The sequence below is a fragment of the Convolutriloba macropyga genome, chromosome 2 (genome assembly GCF_964194025.1).
Source record: "Convolutriloba macropyga chromosome 2, txConMacr16.3, whole genome shotgun sequence".
Taxonomy (NCBI): Eukaryota; Metazoa; Xenacoelomorpha; order Acoela; family Convolutidae; genus Convolutriloba; species Convolutriloba macropyga.
This window is the reverse complement of record NC_134469.1, coordinates 8329458-8345742: the sequence shown is the minus strand read 5'-3', so window position 1 is coordinate 8345742 and position 16285 is coordinate 8329458. Positions and strand designations below refer to the sequence as shown.

General features: G+C 35.9%; 1 protein-coding gene across 1 annotated transcript; it reads left to right on the top strand.

Annotated features, from left to right (window-relative positions):
* The first annotated feature begins 1370 nt into the window (after positions 1 to 1370).
* LOC142355387 (uncharacterized) lies at positions 1371 to 12193 on the top strand. Its single transcript, XM_075407585.1, has 5 exons — positions 1371 to 1392; positions 3552 to 3669; positions 8872 to 9026; positions 10347 to 10586; positions 11993 to 12193. Exons 1-5 carry the CDS (start codon positions 1371 to 1373, stop codon positions 12175 to 12177), a joined length of 720 nt encoding a protein of 239 aa, XP_075263700.1. The 3' UTR covers positions 12178 to 12193.
* The last annotated feature ends 4092 nt before the right edge of the window (positions 12194 to 16285 follow it).

Genomic DNA, 16285 nt, shown 5'->3' with positions numbered 1-16285 from the left:
ATATATATATATATATATATATATATATATATATATATATATATATATATATACATATATATATATATATATATATATATATATATATATATATATATATATATATATATATATATACTAAAACTCAACCATAGCAAGCGTTTTCTGACGAGGCTACTTCAAGCTCAGGTATGTCTCAAAAGAGATTATTTTCTGCGCATAGAGTCTGACCAGAGACTATTTTGAGTGCAGGATAATCTGATCAAAGTCAAACTTCTGCACACAATAGCTCAACTTTATAAACGGAAAAAATGAGTTGAAGTATAATAAAGTGCAATACACTCAAAAGCTCATCGTCCAATAAGGGTCAATACTTGACAATACTCACCCTTAACCAAATGTTTCCTTCTGAAGGAATGGCGCTGGTTTTTTATGTTTCATCATCTGTTTCACCTGTCCGGATACAAACCTGTTCTGGTATACATGAGCTGTAGGAACGAAGGTTAACTTTCAAAAATCAAAGACAAAATAAGAATGGCTTTCTCGATAAAGTTAAATAGAATGCAAGAATAAATTTAGTCTTGTTTTGCCATAAAGGGTAACTCTCGCAGAAGGCATAGGTGAACTCTCACAAGAGATATAGGTGAAGAATGTTGGGTGCCCGTCAAACAATCTCCTGTAATGCGTTGCATCATTTTACGGCTAGATCGTAATTCATTATCAGCAACAAACTACTTCAATTCAATTTTTTTTAAATCAAATTCCACTAATTGCAAGTCTCAGTATCATTTTTGATACAGTGCCAAAACACATTTTAGACTTGCCAGTCTTGTGCAAGTCTTGGCCAAGACTTGACAACTCTAAATCGAAGTCTTGGCCATGACTTGGTAACTTTAAATCCAAGTCTTGCAGTCAAGAAAAGGTCCAAAAACGTCAAAATTAGTCGAGAAAACGAGTGGTTGCGGGGTGTTTTCAAAGTGGATAAAAATTAATCCCAAAATTGTGGCACGTAAAAACTTTTTTGGAAATTTGGAAGTTTTTCTGAAAATTTTTTGAAAAGTTATTTGAGAATCAACTTGCAAGTCTTACCCGAATCTTGACCGAGAGTTGTCAGACCGAGAGTTGTCAGGTGTTGTATTAGGACTTGCCCAGTACTGAAAACCGATATAAGAATTGCATTTAGTACTGATTTAAAATTGTAATTTGTTCGGGCTTGTTAAATGCATTGATTGAATCAAAATTTCTGTTTAAATCCTTTCATATTTAGATATATTAGGGGTCGGCTCATAAGCGGGTTCTGATAAATTTTGGAAAATTTTTGAAATAAAATGCTTGAAAGTTTTGAGCGATTGCATTTTAATGGTGGCAAAGTAAAAACAAACTCTTGAATAATGGCGACTAAGATTAATGCAGGTTGTCCACATAAGCTTTATTTTGTTAGTGAACTTGTAGCCAAAAACTTGTAGCGTTTCAATATTGTGTTTTAGGGCGCTCAAACAGAGTTTTTTATCATTTCTGAAAATTAAGAACATATCAATAGTAGAAAAATTTTCCTCGCTTTTTGTCTGTGATTAAGTATATTAGAATTTGTTTTTGCGTTTTATCTGTTTTCACGGCCTTATGGGCGTAAACAACTTACGCCCTCCGGTGCACGCGCTAAATTACTGTACTATGCAACAACACAACATTAGTATCTGGGGGCATAAGAACACCGAGGGGAACAGCATATATTTCTTGATTCGTTTTTCATTATGTATTAAAGAGCGCAATGGGATTCCTCAAATATTGGATCCCCTCTGGACAGCGGGGTTTCAGCTCGAATTGTTTTTGCTTACCTCTAACTCTTCTTGTTCTCCTCATAAACTTATTTGCAGAGTGAATTTATGAGATATCGATTTTAAAAAATCTAACAGAGTTTACCCGATTCGAAGAATGAGCTGGAATAAAAATCAAGAAATGAGCGGAATTTCAGTTGACAGTTTAGCAAAATCCGCTGAAAACCCTTACATTTTTTTGACTCGATTAAGCGGAATTTGAGCGGAATAAAAATGCTAGAAATGAGCGGAAACTGAGAGGCATAAAAATACAAGAAGGGAGCGGAATTGAAACGGAATAAAAAGGCAAGAAATGTGCGGAATGGGAGCGGAACTTGAGCAGAACTACTTAGTGTGTAATATTTTTACTGCTGCTACTACCAATCGTATTGTTGTACTTTCATTACTTATATTTCGCTCATTATTTGCATTTTTTTGGGCTCATATTCTGCTAATTCCTTGCATTTTTCCCGCTGAAATTCGTCTCATTTCTTGCATAATTTGTAACAACTCCACACATTCTGGTCAAATACCGCTCATTCCCGTCATCTCTTGCACTTTTCTAAGCGGAATTTGAGTGGACTTGCCGACTTGAGTACTTATGATTCAGACGCAAATCGTGCAAAAGTTGATCACGCTACCCGGGCCGAGGATTTTCCCCAAGAAATAACGGGGAAAAGAGTGCAAAGGGTGTAAAAAATACAACCCTATTTCTCTGCATAATAAAAGGTGGAAGAGTGTAATTATAAGAGTGTAATTTTAAAAAATAAAATTGGAAGGACGTACTGAGGATTGATCCCTCCTCTGTCGTTCATGTTACTTTAACCTTGTGCATTATGCATTAACCATAGCACCAACTGGTACTAGTATTTTGCGTTTCAATTTTGTTATTATGATAATTGTGTAAGAGTGTAATTTTTTATCAGTCCACTCTAAATTGGTAATTGTGCAAAAAGGTAATTTTTTAGCACTCCAGCATGAATTGCACTCTTTGCGAAGAGTGTAAAAAGATTGGAGAAAAGAATGTAAATACAGTGTAATTGTTTCACTCTTACACTCTTTTTGCCTATAAATTGGAGTGGAATACGCATTACGTGAAATATGAAATTGAGGGTTAAGCCTCGGATCGGGTAAGAATAATTTTTGGCAAAGTGTTTGGTGAAGCTAGCATTTACAACAATTAATCCGATTTTGGAAGTTTTGCCCCCCCCCCTCAAGTACGTTATGCATCCCTCTCCAGTTACAGAGCACGTGCCATAACATAGTACATCATTATGTAAAAATTTGGCACATGCGTTAACAAAAGGCACCCACTGAGCTGGGGGAGGGGGGGCATAAACGGAAACGATCCGTATTTTCAGACAATCTATCGTCGCTCAACGCATTTACAAAAAATGGGAATTAACTTCTAACTTCTAATTTTTGCAAGAAGTACAATGCTTGTAAAAAACGGACTCATTCACATCTCTCGGAGAACTTCGTTTGCAAAATTTTTCAAGACAAGTGCGCAATTTGGGTAAATGAGGTTCGAAAGAAAGTAATGTTCACATAAGCAGAGCACCTTTGTCTGGACCTGCACATCTGCAGAATGTTGAAGTTTTTGAATGGTGGGAGGCCTGTTTTATTGGGGCGTAGGAAGCCTGTTTTTTTTTAGCTAGGGGAGACCTATTTTTGTCGAACTTTGCCTGTTTTTAAGTTGAATTTTAAACCCGTGCAAATAAACCAAAAATATTGTAAATTGGGTAAATGTGTGTACAGATAACGTCTGGACGAGTGACTTGTTAGCTGAGGTGGGTGATTTCAGCAGATTTACAACACTAGAAGATAACAACAACACAAAACATCACAGAGTGGTCACGTGGTACACTGTGCCAGGGTAAGACGCTTAATCTACGCCTACATTAATAATAATAATAATTAATAATAATTGTGGTTTCTGCGTAATCGCAGTGGAGCAGCATTAGGCCTACAAATGCCTGTTTTCAGCTACCCTTTTTCTTATTATTCCCCACATTTCAGACTGATCTTTTCATGAGCAGCATTGCTCTTTTTTGTTGACTATAGCCACTTTTTTTTGCGTCTGAAACTTTTCATGTGGTACCATCATTGCAGCCAACATTGGTCAGGCTATGGTCAACCTGACGCTATGGTTAAGTAAGAGCTCATCCTCACACAGACAGCTTCACGGAGGCAGGGGATTGAACTCTCAATCATTGGCGTGTCAATCACACACCTTACCTCTCGGCTATCACGGGGCGTGTGCACCACACACCTTACCTCTCGGCTATCTTTGTAATTGGAGGGAGCATAACGTACTGGGGGGGGGGGGGGGGGAGGGGATTGGCTAACGGAAAAGATCCGATATTGAATATACTCTGCCCAAAATCATTTATTCGCCAGTTTCAAATAAGCAGCTGCTAAATAGCAGAGGCCATTTGCAAAAATTGCGGATCTATTCTGTATAGAACTTTTACGCCCCTCAGGCTCACATGCTGATTTTTTTACAAAACTTTCTATATAATCACATATAATTTGTAAGTGGGAGTCACAGAAACACCAGGGGAGCGTGTGCATGAATGAGGTGGTGGGCCGACAAGTCAAAAGTGCACCGATAATGAGAGAGTGGAGGCGTAAAAGATAAATATCAGAGAGGGTACATGAAGGGAGGGGCGCCACAGAGCAGATCAAACAACAATTCCTTCTTTGCAGCCATCCCTTGACGTACACCTGTAATTTTAACTCGACTGGCCCTCGAAACAAAAATTTAAAATTAGGTTCGTGGGAAGCTGAGAACGGGAACTTATATGATACGTTCTTTTATTTTAATTAAACATGTCTTTCAGATCCATACTGGTGCGGATTGAACTTTCCCAAACCCCAAGCACGTTAAAAAAATATAATAACGTCCTATGAAATATCACTAAATTTGTAATGGGACCAAATAAACAGTACTGACAGTGCGGAAAGGATCTCATTAAACTCGACTAGCGTTGAAGAAACGGTTACATGACAATTTACCCAATGCCATTATACCCAATGCAAAAATACCCAATGCCATTATACCCAATTCACATTGATATTTTCGTTCCATAATCCGAGTACTAATTAGCAGAAAAAAGCTCTGACACGTATGATTTAACAAGCCAAGCGGATAATTTAATCCCATGTTCGGTTGTGATAGCTTCATATCAAGTCCCACGGGCCGCTGAGGCATGGCCATTAAGTATGTTAAAACATACGGATAACAGCGACTGCTAATTTGCCGTCGGATTATTGAACGAAAATATCAAAGTACATTGAGTATAATGGCATTGGGTAAATTGTCCGGTGACGTCTAAACAAATAGACGTACCAAAATGGAGAAATTTCAACGAATGTGATTGGTCCAGAAATTCAAAACACTGTACCTCTATGCGTTCAATTAGCCTAAATTGGACATAGCCGAATGCTAGATTATATTATTTTACCGCATCTGGTCATGCCTCGCGGGCCATGGCCATGCCTCAGTGGCCCGTTGGACTTGATATGAATCTATCACAACCGAACGTGAGACCAGTTTCCCCCAAAAAATTATAATTATTCTATTTCGGCTTATCGCTATTTCTGAGAAATTTTTCGTTATCACGCATATCCTATTTTAAAACGTGGAGAATTTGTTAAGCAATCAGCCAATCGGAAAACAATATTCCTATTTTCTCAATTGTGATTGGCCACCAGTAAATTTTCTATATTTTGGTACGTCTGCCATTTTCACTAGCGTGACACCGAAGAAACGTATCACGCACTAATTGATTCGACAGCAGTATTTGTTGCTATTCGATAGTGATATATCGCAACACATTACAACAATCATAGATTAAAGGCTGTAGCCACAAACTCTAATTCGGAATCAAAATTCAAAAGCTAAACGGAAATCATTTGATTCTTTCACCTCTTTTTTGTTCTCGGTGTCATCAACAACTGCTGAACAAAAACTTTGGGTATCCTGTTTTTCCTAAATTTTTATAAGTTAATTTGCTATAATGTTATCCCTCTGCAGATACTTCCATCACAGTTCTTCGCAGTCAACAAGATCTGTTGTGAAATGAGATTTGAGGGTAAATTGTTCTCTTTTTCCATAACGAATAAACTGCTTAATCAACCCCATGCACGCACAATTATCGACTGAAATTCCAATAGGCCTATAAAACTCGGGTACAGATTAACCTCTGATAAAACTTCCCAAATGAGTAAATTCCTTGTCTCGTCAATATATCAATTCAATTAAGCCTATGCATTTGATAATTGAACATTTGTAGACGCACCCCGAATAGATGAGTCACTTTCAAGTTTGAAGAAAAACTCAAAAGTAATTTTAGTGGGGTCCAAGTTTTATATCTAATAAGCATTCGAGAACCATTACAATGTAGTATTAGTTCCCAGCCTGTAAACTCAACTCTTGACAGTGATCTTTCCGGTATCTCCCAAGTCATTTTCCTGCTTTCTAGTGTTAATCTCCTGAATATTCAACGACTAAACACAAAATATTTACAGTAAAAACTATTAATAGTCTATTAAAACATGCCAAATAGTTTAAACACGTTTTAGGAATTATGTCACCGTTTTTTAATGCTTTCGTTCATCATTCCTCCCTTCTCTGGATTTTTCACTGGTTAGTATTATTTCTGATCAAGTTGTACCTTTAATTAATCCTTTTGGTTTTTTCATATCACGAACCATAACTATTGTGGCATCAAGACCTGAGATTTTGATATCTTTTTGCTTGAAATTGTAGTCGGTTTACAGGCCGACCAGTCTTTTAATTGTATGAAGCCATATCGAAGGTTAATATGTATCAAGAAAAATTTTTACTTGATATTATTCTGTAATCCACTTACCTTGTCTCATACCTGTTAATCTGTCCGTCTGTTTCATACTTGACTTCAAACTGCAAGTTTCCGCCTATTATATCTTCTCCGTTTTTCTTCAACTATCTCAGAAGTTTTTCTCTTTTTAGAATGCTTAACTCATTGTGCATTGATTGCTTCCGATGTATATTTTCAAGACCCTCTCGTGAGTTTTGAGCATAAGATTTTAGACAACAATTGGCCGAAGAGTTCTATTTTGCTCGTTTATCCTTTTTTCTTTTCAAAGTTTCAGGACACGTCATGCTCTATAAGGACAAACTTCTTCTCATCGAGTCTGATATTTCACTTTTTGCACCTTTTTATTGCACCAAACACATTTTCAAATCTTTTTCCACTTCCAAGTGCATGAGCAAAAAAAGCTTTGTATTTTCTAAATTTTCTCTCAATTTTAAATCTAAACTGTATCTCTACATATGTGTAGGCAACGTAACCAAAAATTGTCATGACTGTGAGGTTGTTTATTCGCGATTTACGGTTTCATGTGAGTTTATTAATGCAGAACGAAAGCAAAGTATTATCAGATAAAATGAGACGATTAGTGAGTATTTCCCCAATTTTGTTTAAACACGCTTGATTTCATAAATAACTTGATTTTTCTACGATATTGTTCAACGTATCTTAATCTTTCCGTTTTCCGGGGACAACTTGAGTTTCAATCCGTTTTTTTTTTCAGAAAACTTTTAAAAATTGTTTGCAGCATACTTTTTACCACCATATGCTATCAAAGTTTGAGGTTGGCCTGAATCTGCAAAATTTTGATGAAGTTTTTTTGAGAGCATAATTCAATTTTTTGGTAAACTGTTTCACTATGACGGGAGTGATTCCGTACCACAATCATCTGATTCTCTTTCACTAGCATTCTGCGCTTTTGCCGAGAAGATTGATTCTGGTTTTAAAAACAAATGCCTGTCTTTTATCATGTTACTTACAAGATTAGATTCCAAAATAAGCCACTATTCAACATCTAATGAAAACTCAAGCTGTCTCTATACTACGCATCCAATTAACACCCCTACTACACCTGGTTTCTCTAGCAATTTTCAGCTGTTGCAGTTAGTCGCTTTTTCTTGAATTGTGGCATTGAACAACTTTTTTGATGCTTGGCAGCCGGAATTTCAAATTTGGAGCTATTCCGGAATTCAATTGAAAAAAAATGAGCAATATGGCTTGCTTTGAGATTTTTCCACTTAAGCAAAGAAAAATTTCCTGAGCAATATTTTTATTCTTCTTCAATATTTTGCGGTCACTGCCAAAGTGATTCCGGTTCAATGGAACTGATCCTCAACATAGTACTCGACGATTGTAGCAAATTATCTTCAGGAGACATTGAATGAGATTTCTTGCAAGAACTGACTCTCTCAGACTTTAATTGAATGGAGTTAGTTCATTTTATAGTTCACTCCTTTTAGTTATGTTTTGTATTAGATTCTTCCGCCACCTTTTAAAAAAAAACAATGAGTTCATTTACTAGGTTTCGTAATCGTGGCCGATCAGAACATAACAATTTTTTAATTATAACATTCCACGCTTGCCCTGCAGTTACATCATCAAAAAGCCTCAGAAAAAATAGTTGCTGTCTGTCTATCACTAAAACCAGCTCAAGCTATACCAGCTCAGTCAAAATAATGCTGGAAACGCTATAATGTTGATAGCAAGAATTGCAGACCTGTGAGCCAGTTTTGCAAGCAAAAAAAAGCGTCCTTAATATCTCATGACCTCTTATTGTGTGGTTTTCAGTATCCCAATTGAAAATCAGATTGTGTGGGTTATACTATTCCAATCAAAAACCCGATTGTGTGGGTTTTGATTAACATAATAAATCATCATCAGCGACGAGGGGCCATTAATCTGAGAGTTGCTTTGATGCCAAACTTGGATTATGACTTTCAACTGATAAAGTTGACTAAGATTATCTTGCCAAGCCATATGATAATTGAATTTAGGAATTCAAAATAAATTTAAAAAAGTAGCAGATATGATGAAAAGTTGAAAACCTGACCAATCTTTAGCACACACGATTTTGGTGCGTTATTAAAATATATTGCGGAAAAGTGACTCAAGTGCTAATAAACAGGTTTGGTAAAGCTTCTAATTGCAAAGTAATGTTTTGTGTATGAATGCATGAGAAAGCAGTCTTGTTAAATCTGAGAACATACGGCTATTAGTTTTAGATACCGATACGCCGAAAAACCTATCAATGATGTTGCAATTCTACGGCTTGCAGACCCAATTGAAGAGAGGTGGAGACGGATTCCTTTATGCTGGAACTCTTTCGACATCGGAACCAAAATTGCCACATGCGGAATGGGTACCAAAAACAGAACAGGCACATTTTCAGTTATTTAACAAAGAATTTAAAAAAAAATACTCTTCATCATACCCTGCGTCTTCTACAAGTCTGGTGAGATCTGCCCAGACAAGAACTTAACTTTTGAAAAAAACCACGCTCGATAAAAAAAAACTGCATGGATATACCGTGCTCAATCCGAAAATGACTTCCGCTCGATTTTAGGGAACAACTGGATTTTAGTTGGAGTCGAATTTATCTTGAACCAAATATTCAATTCAGGACTTTTGATTGGTCAATACTATGTTATATATCACTTGTACGTTTTTTGAGTAGTCATGCATTTACTCTTCACTACATTTGCAATCAAATATGAGGCGTATGTATCCCTAAAACTCATAGAAGGATTAAACAAAAATGGTTGAAATTGAATAGATTATATGGTTTTTGACTGAGCAAAAAGTGTGAAATAACTTGGTTTTCAATGAAATGTTACGGGTCAAACATGTAAAGATAATGCATAATTCAAAAAACTTTATAACGGCAAAATAAGAACGTTTAGACTAAATGATTTTATCAATAAAGTAAGTAGTTCTTAGTTGGAATCAAGCTTGGTTTCATAGGTTCCTACAACTTATATGATTATTGTGATATTACATGCCGTCATATTTATTCAATAGCCTGTTTTGTATCATCCTACAAAAATAAAAATATTTCTTTGGTCTTTTGTAGAGGTCAAATGTGATTTCCTGGTATTGCGTTAGGATCGTGAAGGAAATTTAATGTTTCGTACAAGAATCATACGTGAGATCTTAGATCTCATAAAAGGAACATAAACTTTCTTTGTGTTTGATTTCTTTCGAGTGAGTATTCATTAACGGGTTCTTTTGCCACTTGAAGGGGGTGAAATATTTAATCTGATATGTCATCAAAGAATTACATTTGATCTCCCGGGTTCTATAATATGACAGTACTGAGACTACTGAAAATAAGTATGGACAAAAAAATCTTAAATGACAATGGTTAGGAATCAAAGAAACCTCATCAGTGCATTGGTCACTCATTGGTCGGGCAAGGACTGATAATTCTCAAGGCTTTGCATAGGTCAAAGAAGAGTCTTGTAATAATTTTTTGAAATTGTATCATCAAATACAAGAACCTTGCAAGCCACCCGTTCGTTTCTTTCAAGACTTTTGCGGGAAATGTTGCGGGTACATTTTATCTGAGAACATTGCAAAAGGTGTTACTTTTCCCTTTCTTGAGAAGTTTTTGATTAGGAAAGGAATCAAATCGCAGTTATCCTAAAAATAAGTTATTCTCAAAATAATTGTTGAAAATGTGCAAACTACCTCTAAACAGTTCCGTACTTTCCGCTGAGATTACTAGAAGCGTACCTTGTTGAGACAAAACATATCCGATTGACATGTGAAGCTTTCCCAGTACGGTACATACCCCCTCGTGAACCCGTAGCCCCTTGCCCTGATGACGTCATTTGTACACAAAGTATCATCCCAGGAAGCAACATATGCTACAAAGACGAGGGAAGTCCACTGTACGTCGTGAACAGCTGTGCAGATACCCAATGGCCGCGCATTCGAGGTTGGTTCCAAAATAAAATTCGCCCCCCCCCCCTCCCCCTCTCCCAAGCTTAGTGGTCATATAACATATATAGCCCCCCCCCCCCCAACTTCCGTAATTATTTCACAACGGGCTCCCGGATCTCAGTCTCATAATATTTCAGTACTGAATCATGAAAATTTAATTATGATTTTTTTCTATGACCAGAGTTCTGATCATGGCACTTATTAAACATTTCATGGTAAAATTCAGAGTACAATTCTGAACTTAGCATGAACATAATGGGCTTCAAATCTGCATTTACCACGGACATTATAGATTTTTGTCTGTTTTTGAGCTGAACAGAATGAAAACCATCAACGAGGACTTGGAGAAAACTCGATGGGCAATAGCACAGTGGGAACTTTAATGGGAAGCACCATCAAAGTTTTCCGATTTTCTTTGTTATTATTTACAAATTTGATTTCATGGCTTTTCGTGTTTTAAATTATTGGTCAATTGTGTTAGTTAACCCTTTCTGATTTTTTTCTTAATCCAAGTGCGCCTAATTAAGCAGCCAAGTTTTGTATATGTTCCATTAGTGGTTTTCTTATCCTGATTTAAGCAAGATTTTGGCAAAAAAAGTCAGTTGTCGTCGTTCAGCAACTCTAGAGTTTTCTGTCAATATGCTCCATAAGCTGCATACTAGATCTGCCGCTTCTTTTGAAATGCTGATAGCGGTTGAAGAACTCCCTCGGACAAACAAGAGTGAATAAACAAACAAAAAGGTCAGCCTCGGACAAACAAAATTGGAAAAACAAACAAGGTCAGCCTCGGACAAACAAAAGTGCCCGAGGCTGATCTTTTCCATATCCCAAAAAAGTTTCTCAATAAAATCTTTCTGAGCCAACCTTACACACTACTGCTTGGTTTTCTCAACTTTTAGGGGTTAAGAGTTTTTCTTGCCCTACATGGCTGCAGAATTCTCAGGACTGGATAAAATTGGAATCATAACGAAGATACTTTTCAGTTTTAGGTTTTCCCTTTTTATCAAGTTCATCAAGTTCATCGAACCCAGATGTTGTCGGAACTTTCTAGTTTGCCTCATTTTTGCATATGAAAAGAAATTGGCTGCACTTATGGAAAGAATTAGCCTCGAATTTAACTAGGGTCCTCGACCGTGTAATTTAACTCAATATTTACCCCCCCCCCCCCCACCTGGAGTTAATAGGTCTTTTCATAAATTCCAGCCTGGAGTTAATAGGTCTTTTCATAAATTCCAGCCTGGAGTTAATAGGTCTTTTCATAAATTCCAGGTCTCGACTAGGGTCAAGATAGACCGGACCTGAGATGCAGTCAATTTTTTTATCAAAGCGTCCACAGCAAATGGTATACATTTTTGTCATTTCTAATATTCTTAAAAATGATCTATGTAACGACTTGTTTAGGTTCCTCAACTTTACGCGGACAAGCTAAGTGTCTGTACGGGGTGGCTTCCTATTTCCAATCCAGAAACAGATCCAATTCCAGGTCTCGTTATGAGTTGAACGAGAGATGCAACGATGGTAGTTTCTTCGCCCGGATCCAGCCACACATCGCCTGGATTAACAGGATGATGATGCTGTATAGTTGAAAAACTAATAAAAACAGAACAGAAAATCAAAAAACAAAATTAAATTTTGATACAATTTTGATAATATGATTTATTGGATCATAATTTTTTTTGATCAACTCTCGTTGCGATTACAACAGTTACATAAAAATTTTGCTCGTATAGCTTAAATTTGTGATGGAAGAAGGAAATGAATTTTGATGCCCTCTCGCCTTTACTAAAGAACTCGGCTACGCCCCGGAGTTTGATAGCTTCTCGATGCCGATAAGAAACCGCGTGATATTAAAATCTTACCCGAATTTCCAAACCACATAAGCAAAGTTTTATTAAAACATACACGTGACATGCCTGCAATGCCAGAAGTCAAAATGCCAAAAGTTGCCATATATGCATAGCCAGAAATAATGGTTACCCCAGTTTGACCAGACTTGGAAAACTTACTAAGGCCTTACTACGGCACCGTATAAGTCTTAGAAAAAAACCGTACTAAGACTTGTCAAGTTTCCTAAGGCACCGTACTACGGCCGTACTAAGATTTACAAGGTGCCGTGCTAATGCCATGTCAAGACTAATAAGGTGGTCCTCTAGGGTGGTCAACCTGGGACGTGACTCTGCTTGAAGTAACTGAGACCCCCTGGCGTTTATCGAGAACCGCGCAGCAGTTCGAGATATTATGTCAGAATTCCGAAGTGATCTCTGCTGAGTGAAGTAATCATTTTTAAAACACAAACGAGCATGTTTCAAAAGGAAGAAAGTCGACGGAAGTCAACTTCTGGCTAAGTATGAACTTCTGGCATTCTAAATTCTGGCACTACAGAATTTGGGCATTTTAAAACGTACAAGTGAGTATTTTTAATTTGAGTTCCATATACTTTCGGCATTTTCAAACTTGCTAGTTGCGTGTATTAAACAAGGTTACTTGGCTCTGCAGACGTTACTTCGATATATCTAAGTGCACTTCATGCATAGCTACATAATCTATACTGAATATTTATATATATATATACATATATATATATATATATATACACTGAATATTTATATATATATATATATATATATATGTATATATATATATATAAATATATATATATATATATATATATATATATAATATATATATATATATATATGTATATATATATATATATATAGCTACCAAAGTGCTTAGTCATGAGATAGCAGAGATAGCAGAGTTGCGTTTTTTTATACTTGCATTAACGACAGATAGATTAATTAAACCGTTTGGTGGCTAATTACGATTTATTAACTTCAATGCTTTCGCACGTTCAACTATCGAATAAAACATCAGTTATTGAATAAGTCAGTGGGTCAAAAATTTTCAAATTATAATGTGTAGGAATGCGGTTATCAACGCAAAGAGGCAGAAAATAATCAAGTCAATTTTCCTATCGTTAAACAAAAAAAACGCAGATTTTCTTCAATCTCATTTATGATAGAACGGCGTTGATTTTTAAATAGATAAATAATGGAAATGGAATGGGACAAGACTTCTTCACAAACATCACACAGAAAATCGAGTTTGGACAAGTGATCTTCTATGTTTTGGGGGTACAATAAGATCAGATGGATCAAAACTGTTTGGTATATCTTCATACAAGCTAACAGTTCTAGTCTGAAAAATAACGAAGAAAAACTGCATTTTGAACATGTTGTCTTAATTTTCTTTAAAATAAGACTGCTGTGGTTGTTAAGAAAGCTAATGGCGTATTGAATTGTTACTAGAGAAATGATTTCAACTAAAAATCTTTCATCAACTCAAAATTTTACCTTTTTAAAAATTTGTATTCGCAGCCTTTTGGTACAATATTATATATATTCAATGAATTCAGAAAATTTAAGCAAAAAAGTGAAAACTACACATTTCTGCACATTGACACCACCATATAAGGAACTCAAATCTCCTCAGATTGCCCAAAATCCTTGTAGTTTTTCACTATTGTTTGCTATACAGATGTTAATATTTAAACCCACTGCATAAACCAACTTTTTAGCCCCTGTTTGCGCTCACTCTAAAACTGCCTGCATAACATCTGTTAACATTCGCTGTTAACAATAAAAAACTGAAACATCTGTCATCACAATCCAAAAGAAGAGTGGCCAATAAACCATAACACAAATTGGAGTCAGCCAAATTGGAAGTTAAATTGTCCAGTGGTTATTAACAACTGATCCCCTCCATAAGTGGGAGAAAACAACTGCGGAATGAAAAATCGGTTACCAAAAAGCTGTATAATTTCAACTAGGGTGCCAGCAACTTGTCGCAATGGCATTTATAAAACTCATTTCTCAATTTTTTGGATTTTTGTTTCACAAATTTGAATTTGTTTTAACTTTGTTGAATGCTTTGCTGGAAAAAGTCAATCCTCATGAAAAGAACAAATTACACTTAAATTAGCCCACATTTAAGGTTAGCATACACGTTTAATTTTGATCACAACTCGATTTTTACAGAAAAAATTTTAGACACACATTGCTTTGACCAGAGAATCGGTTTTTACAGCAACTGGCTGTAGTCCACACACAAAATCCCGTAGTCTGGTCAAACGCAAGTCTGTGTACAGTTAAATATAGAGACATATTGAAGCGCGTGATAGTCTGTCTAGTTACAAAATTCTTTTTAATTTCTTTGTTAATGGCTTTCCAGCATGACGAGAAGCAATTTGGAACACACTAAGAGAAGAAGAAAAGCTCCAGAGCACTTTAGGTTTGTCTTAGGTGGGGGGTTAGGGTGTTTGACTTCGGTCGAGATCTAAGCCTGGATACAGCGTAATTCAAGTTTGCAAACAATTTACTAGGTGTCATCAAGATTTGCACTCGTTCAGTCTTAAGGTATTTATTGTTCCGACCCACTTGTGGGTGGAGGAAGTATACTCAAAAGGGAATTTTTTTTGTTCAAACAATTTTGGCCGATCGATATATTCATAGATGAGAGTTGAGACTGGTATCATAAGAAAGCCCGTCCAGTGTTGAATATGGCATTAAAGTTTTTTTGATTTTCGGTTTTTAGTGAGTTATCGAGGTTTAAAGTTTTGGTAAAAGTAGAGTGAATTCCGTTGTTTTTATTCACATTTTCCGTAAGTTTTGACAATTTTTTTGGCAATTCTACTGACAATTGTTAATATTTTTAAAAGCAGTGATGTTGGTTTTACGATTAAGGATAGAGAAGACTCAAAAATTTGGTTTACGGGAGTTTTTGCGGGTTAATAATTCTGCTGAATTTTTCGATTTTGATGCATTTTTAATCAAAAAAGGGTCCAATTACACTTTTGAATCCTACTTCGTCTAAACTTGCAGGAAGTAGAGACCTAAAATCTGAGGCCACAACCTTTGAGAACCCCCCCCCCCCCCCCCAAAAAAAAAAAATAGTTGTACATTCGTTTCCTATTGGAGTTTTCTGGAATTAAATTTTTGCCGGTTTTTCGAAAGATAAACCTAATAATTATAGTAAGTGCTTGAATTATATGTAGTTTATTGAAATCCTTCCTTTGCTAATTGATCTATTTGGCAAATATATGGCGTAATCAAATGTTTTGGTGGACCAGCGGCAAAATCAGGACAGAGTTTGCACTCAAGATAAATTCTTACAATCAATAATTATTCGGACTGTATTTAAGCGCGGTCTTCTTGAAAATGTTTTCGCAACTTTGTTTTTCTTCTAATGGTTACTGATTAGAATGACTTGAAATCATGGGCCAGTCAATGACAGTCAATTTACACCAAAATAAGGCCATATGAAAGTATAGTTGGTCTTCACAGAAAAGCTCATATTTTTTATGGCTATGACGAATAATTTTAGTAAAATTTAACTAATTCATTTTTGTTTTGAGTTCTTTTGTCATTCATTTTGCTGCCTCATGACCACATCCTGTTTTTTAAAAGTTCAATTAGGTTCTTATGAAGCTGCAAGTGAGATTGTACAACGCCTTCATTTATTATCTAATGACTTTGAATAAGTTTGTTTTAGGAAAATGACAGTAAAGTTTTGAAAATTGTCATTTTTTCAATCTCATTACTGTCCATATGTAGCTTAGTCGCAACTTATGCAGGGCGTATTCCAAGAGAAGGGAAAAGTACTTTTTAAAGTGATGGTTTATTTAAAAATTGG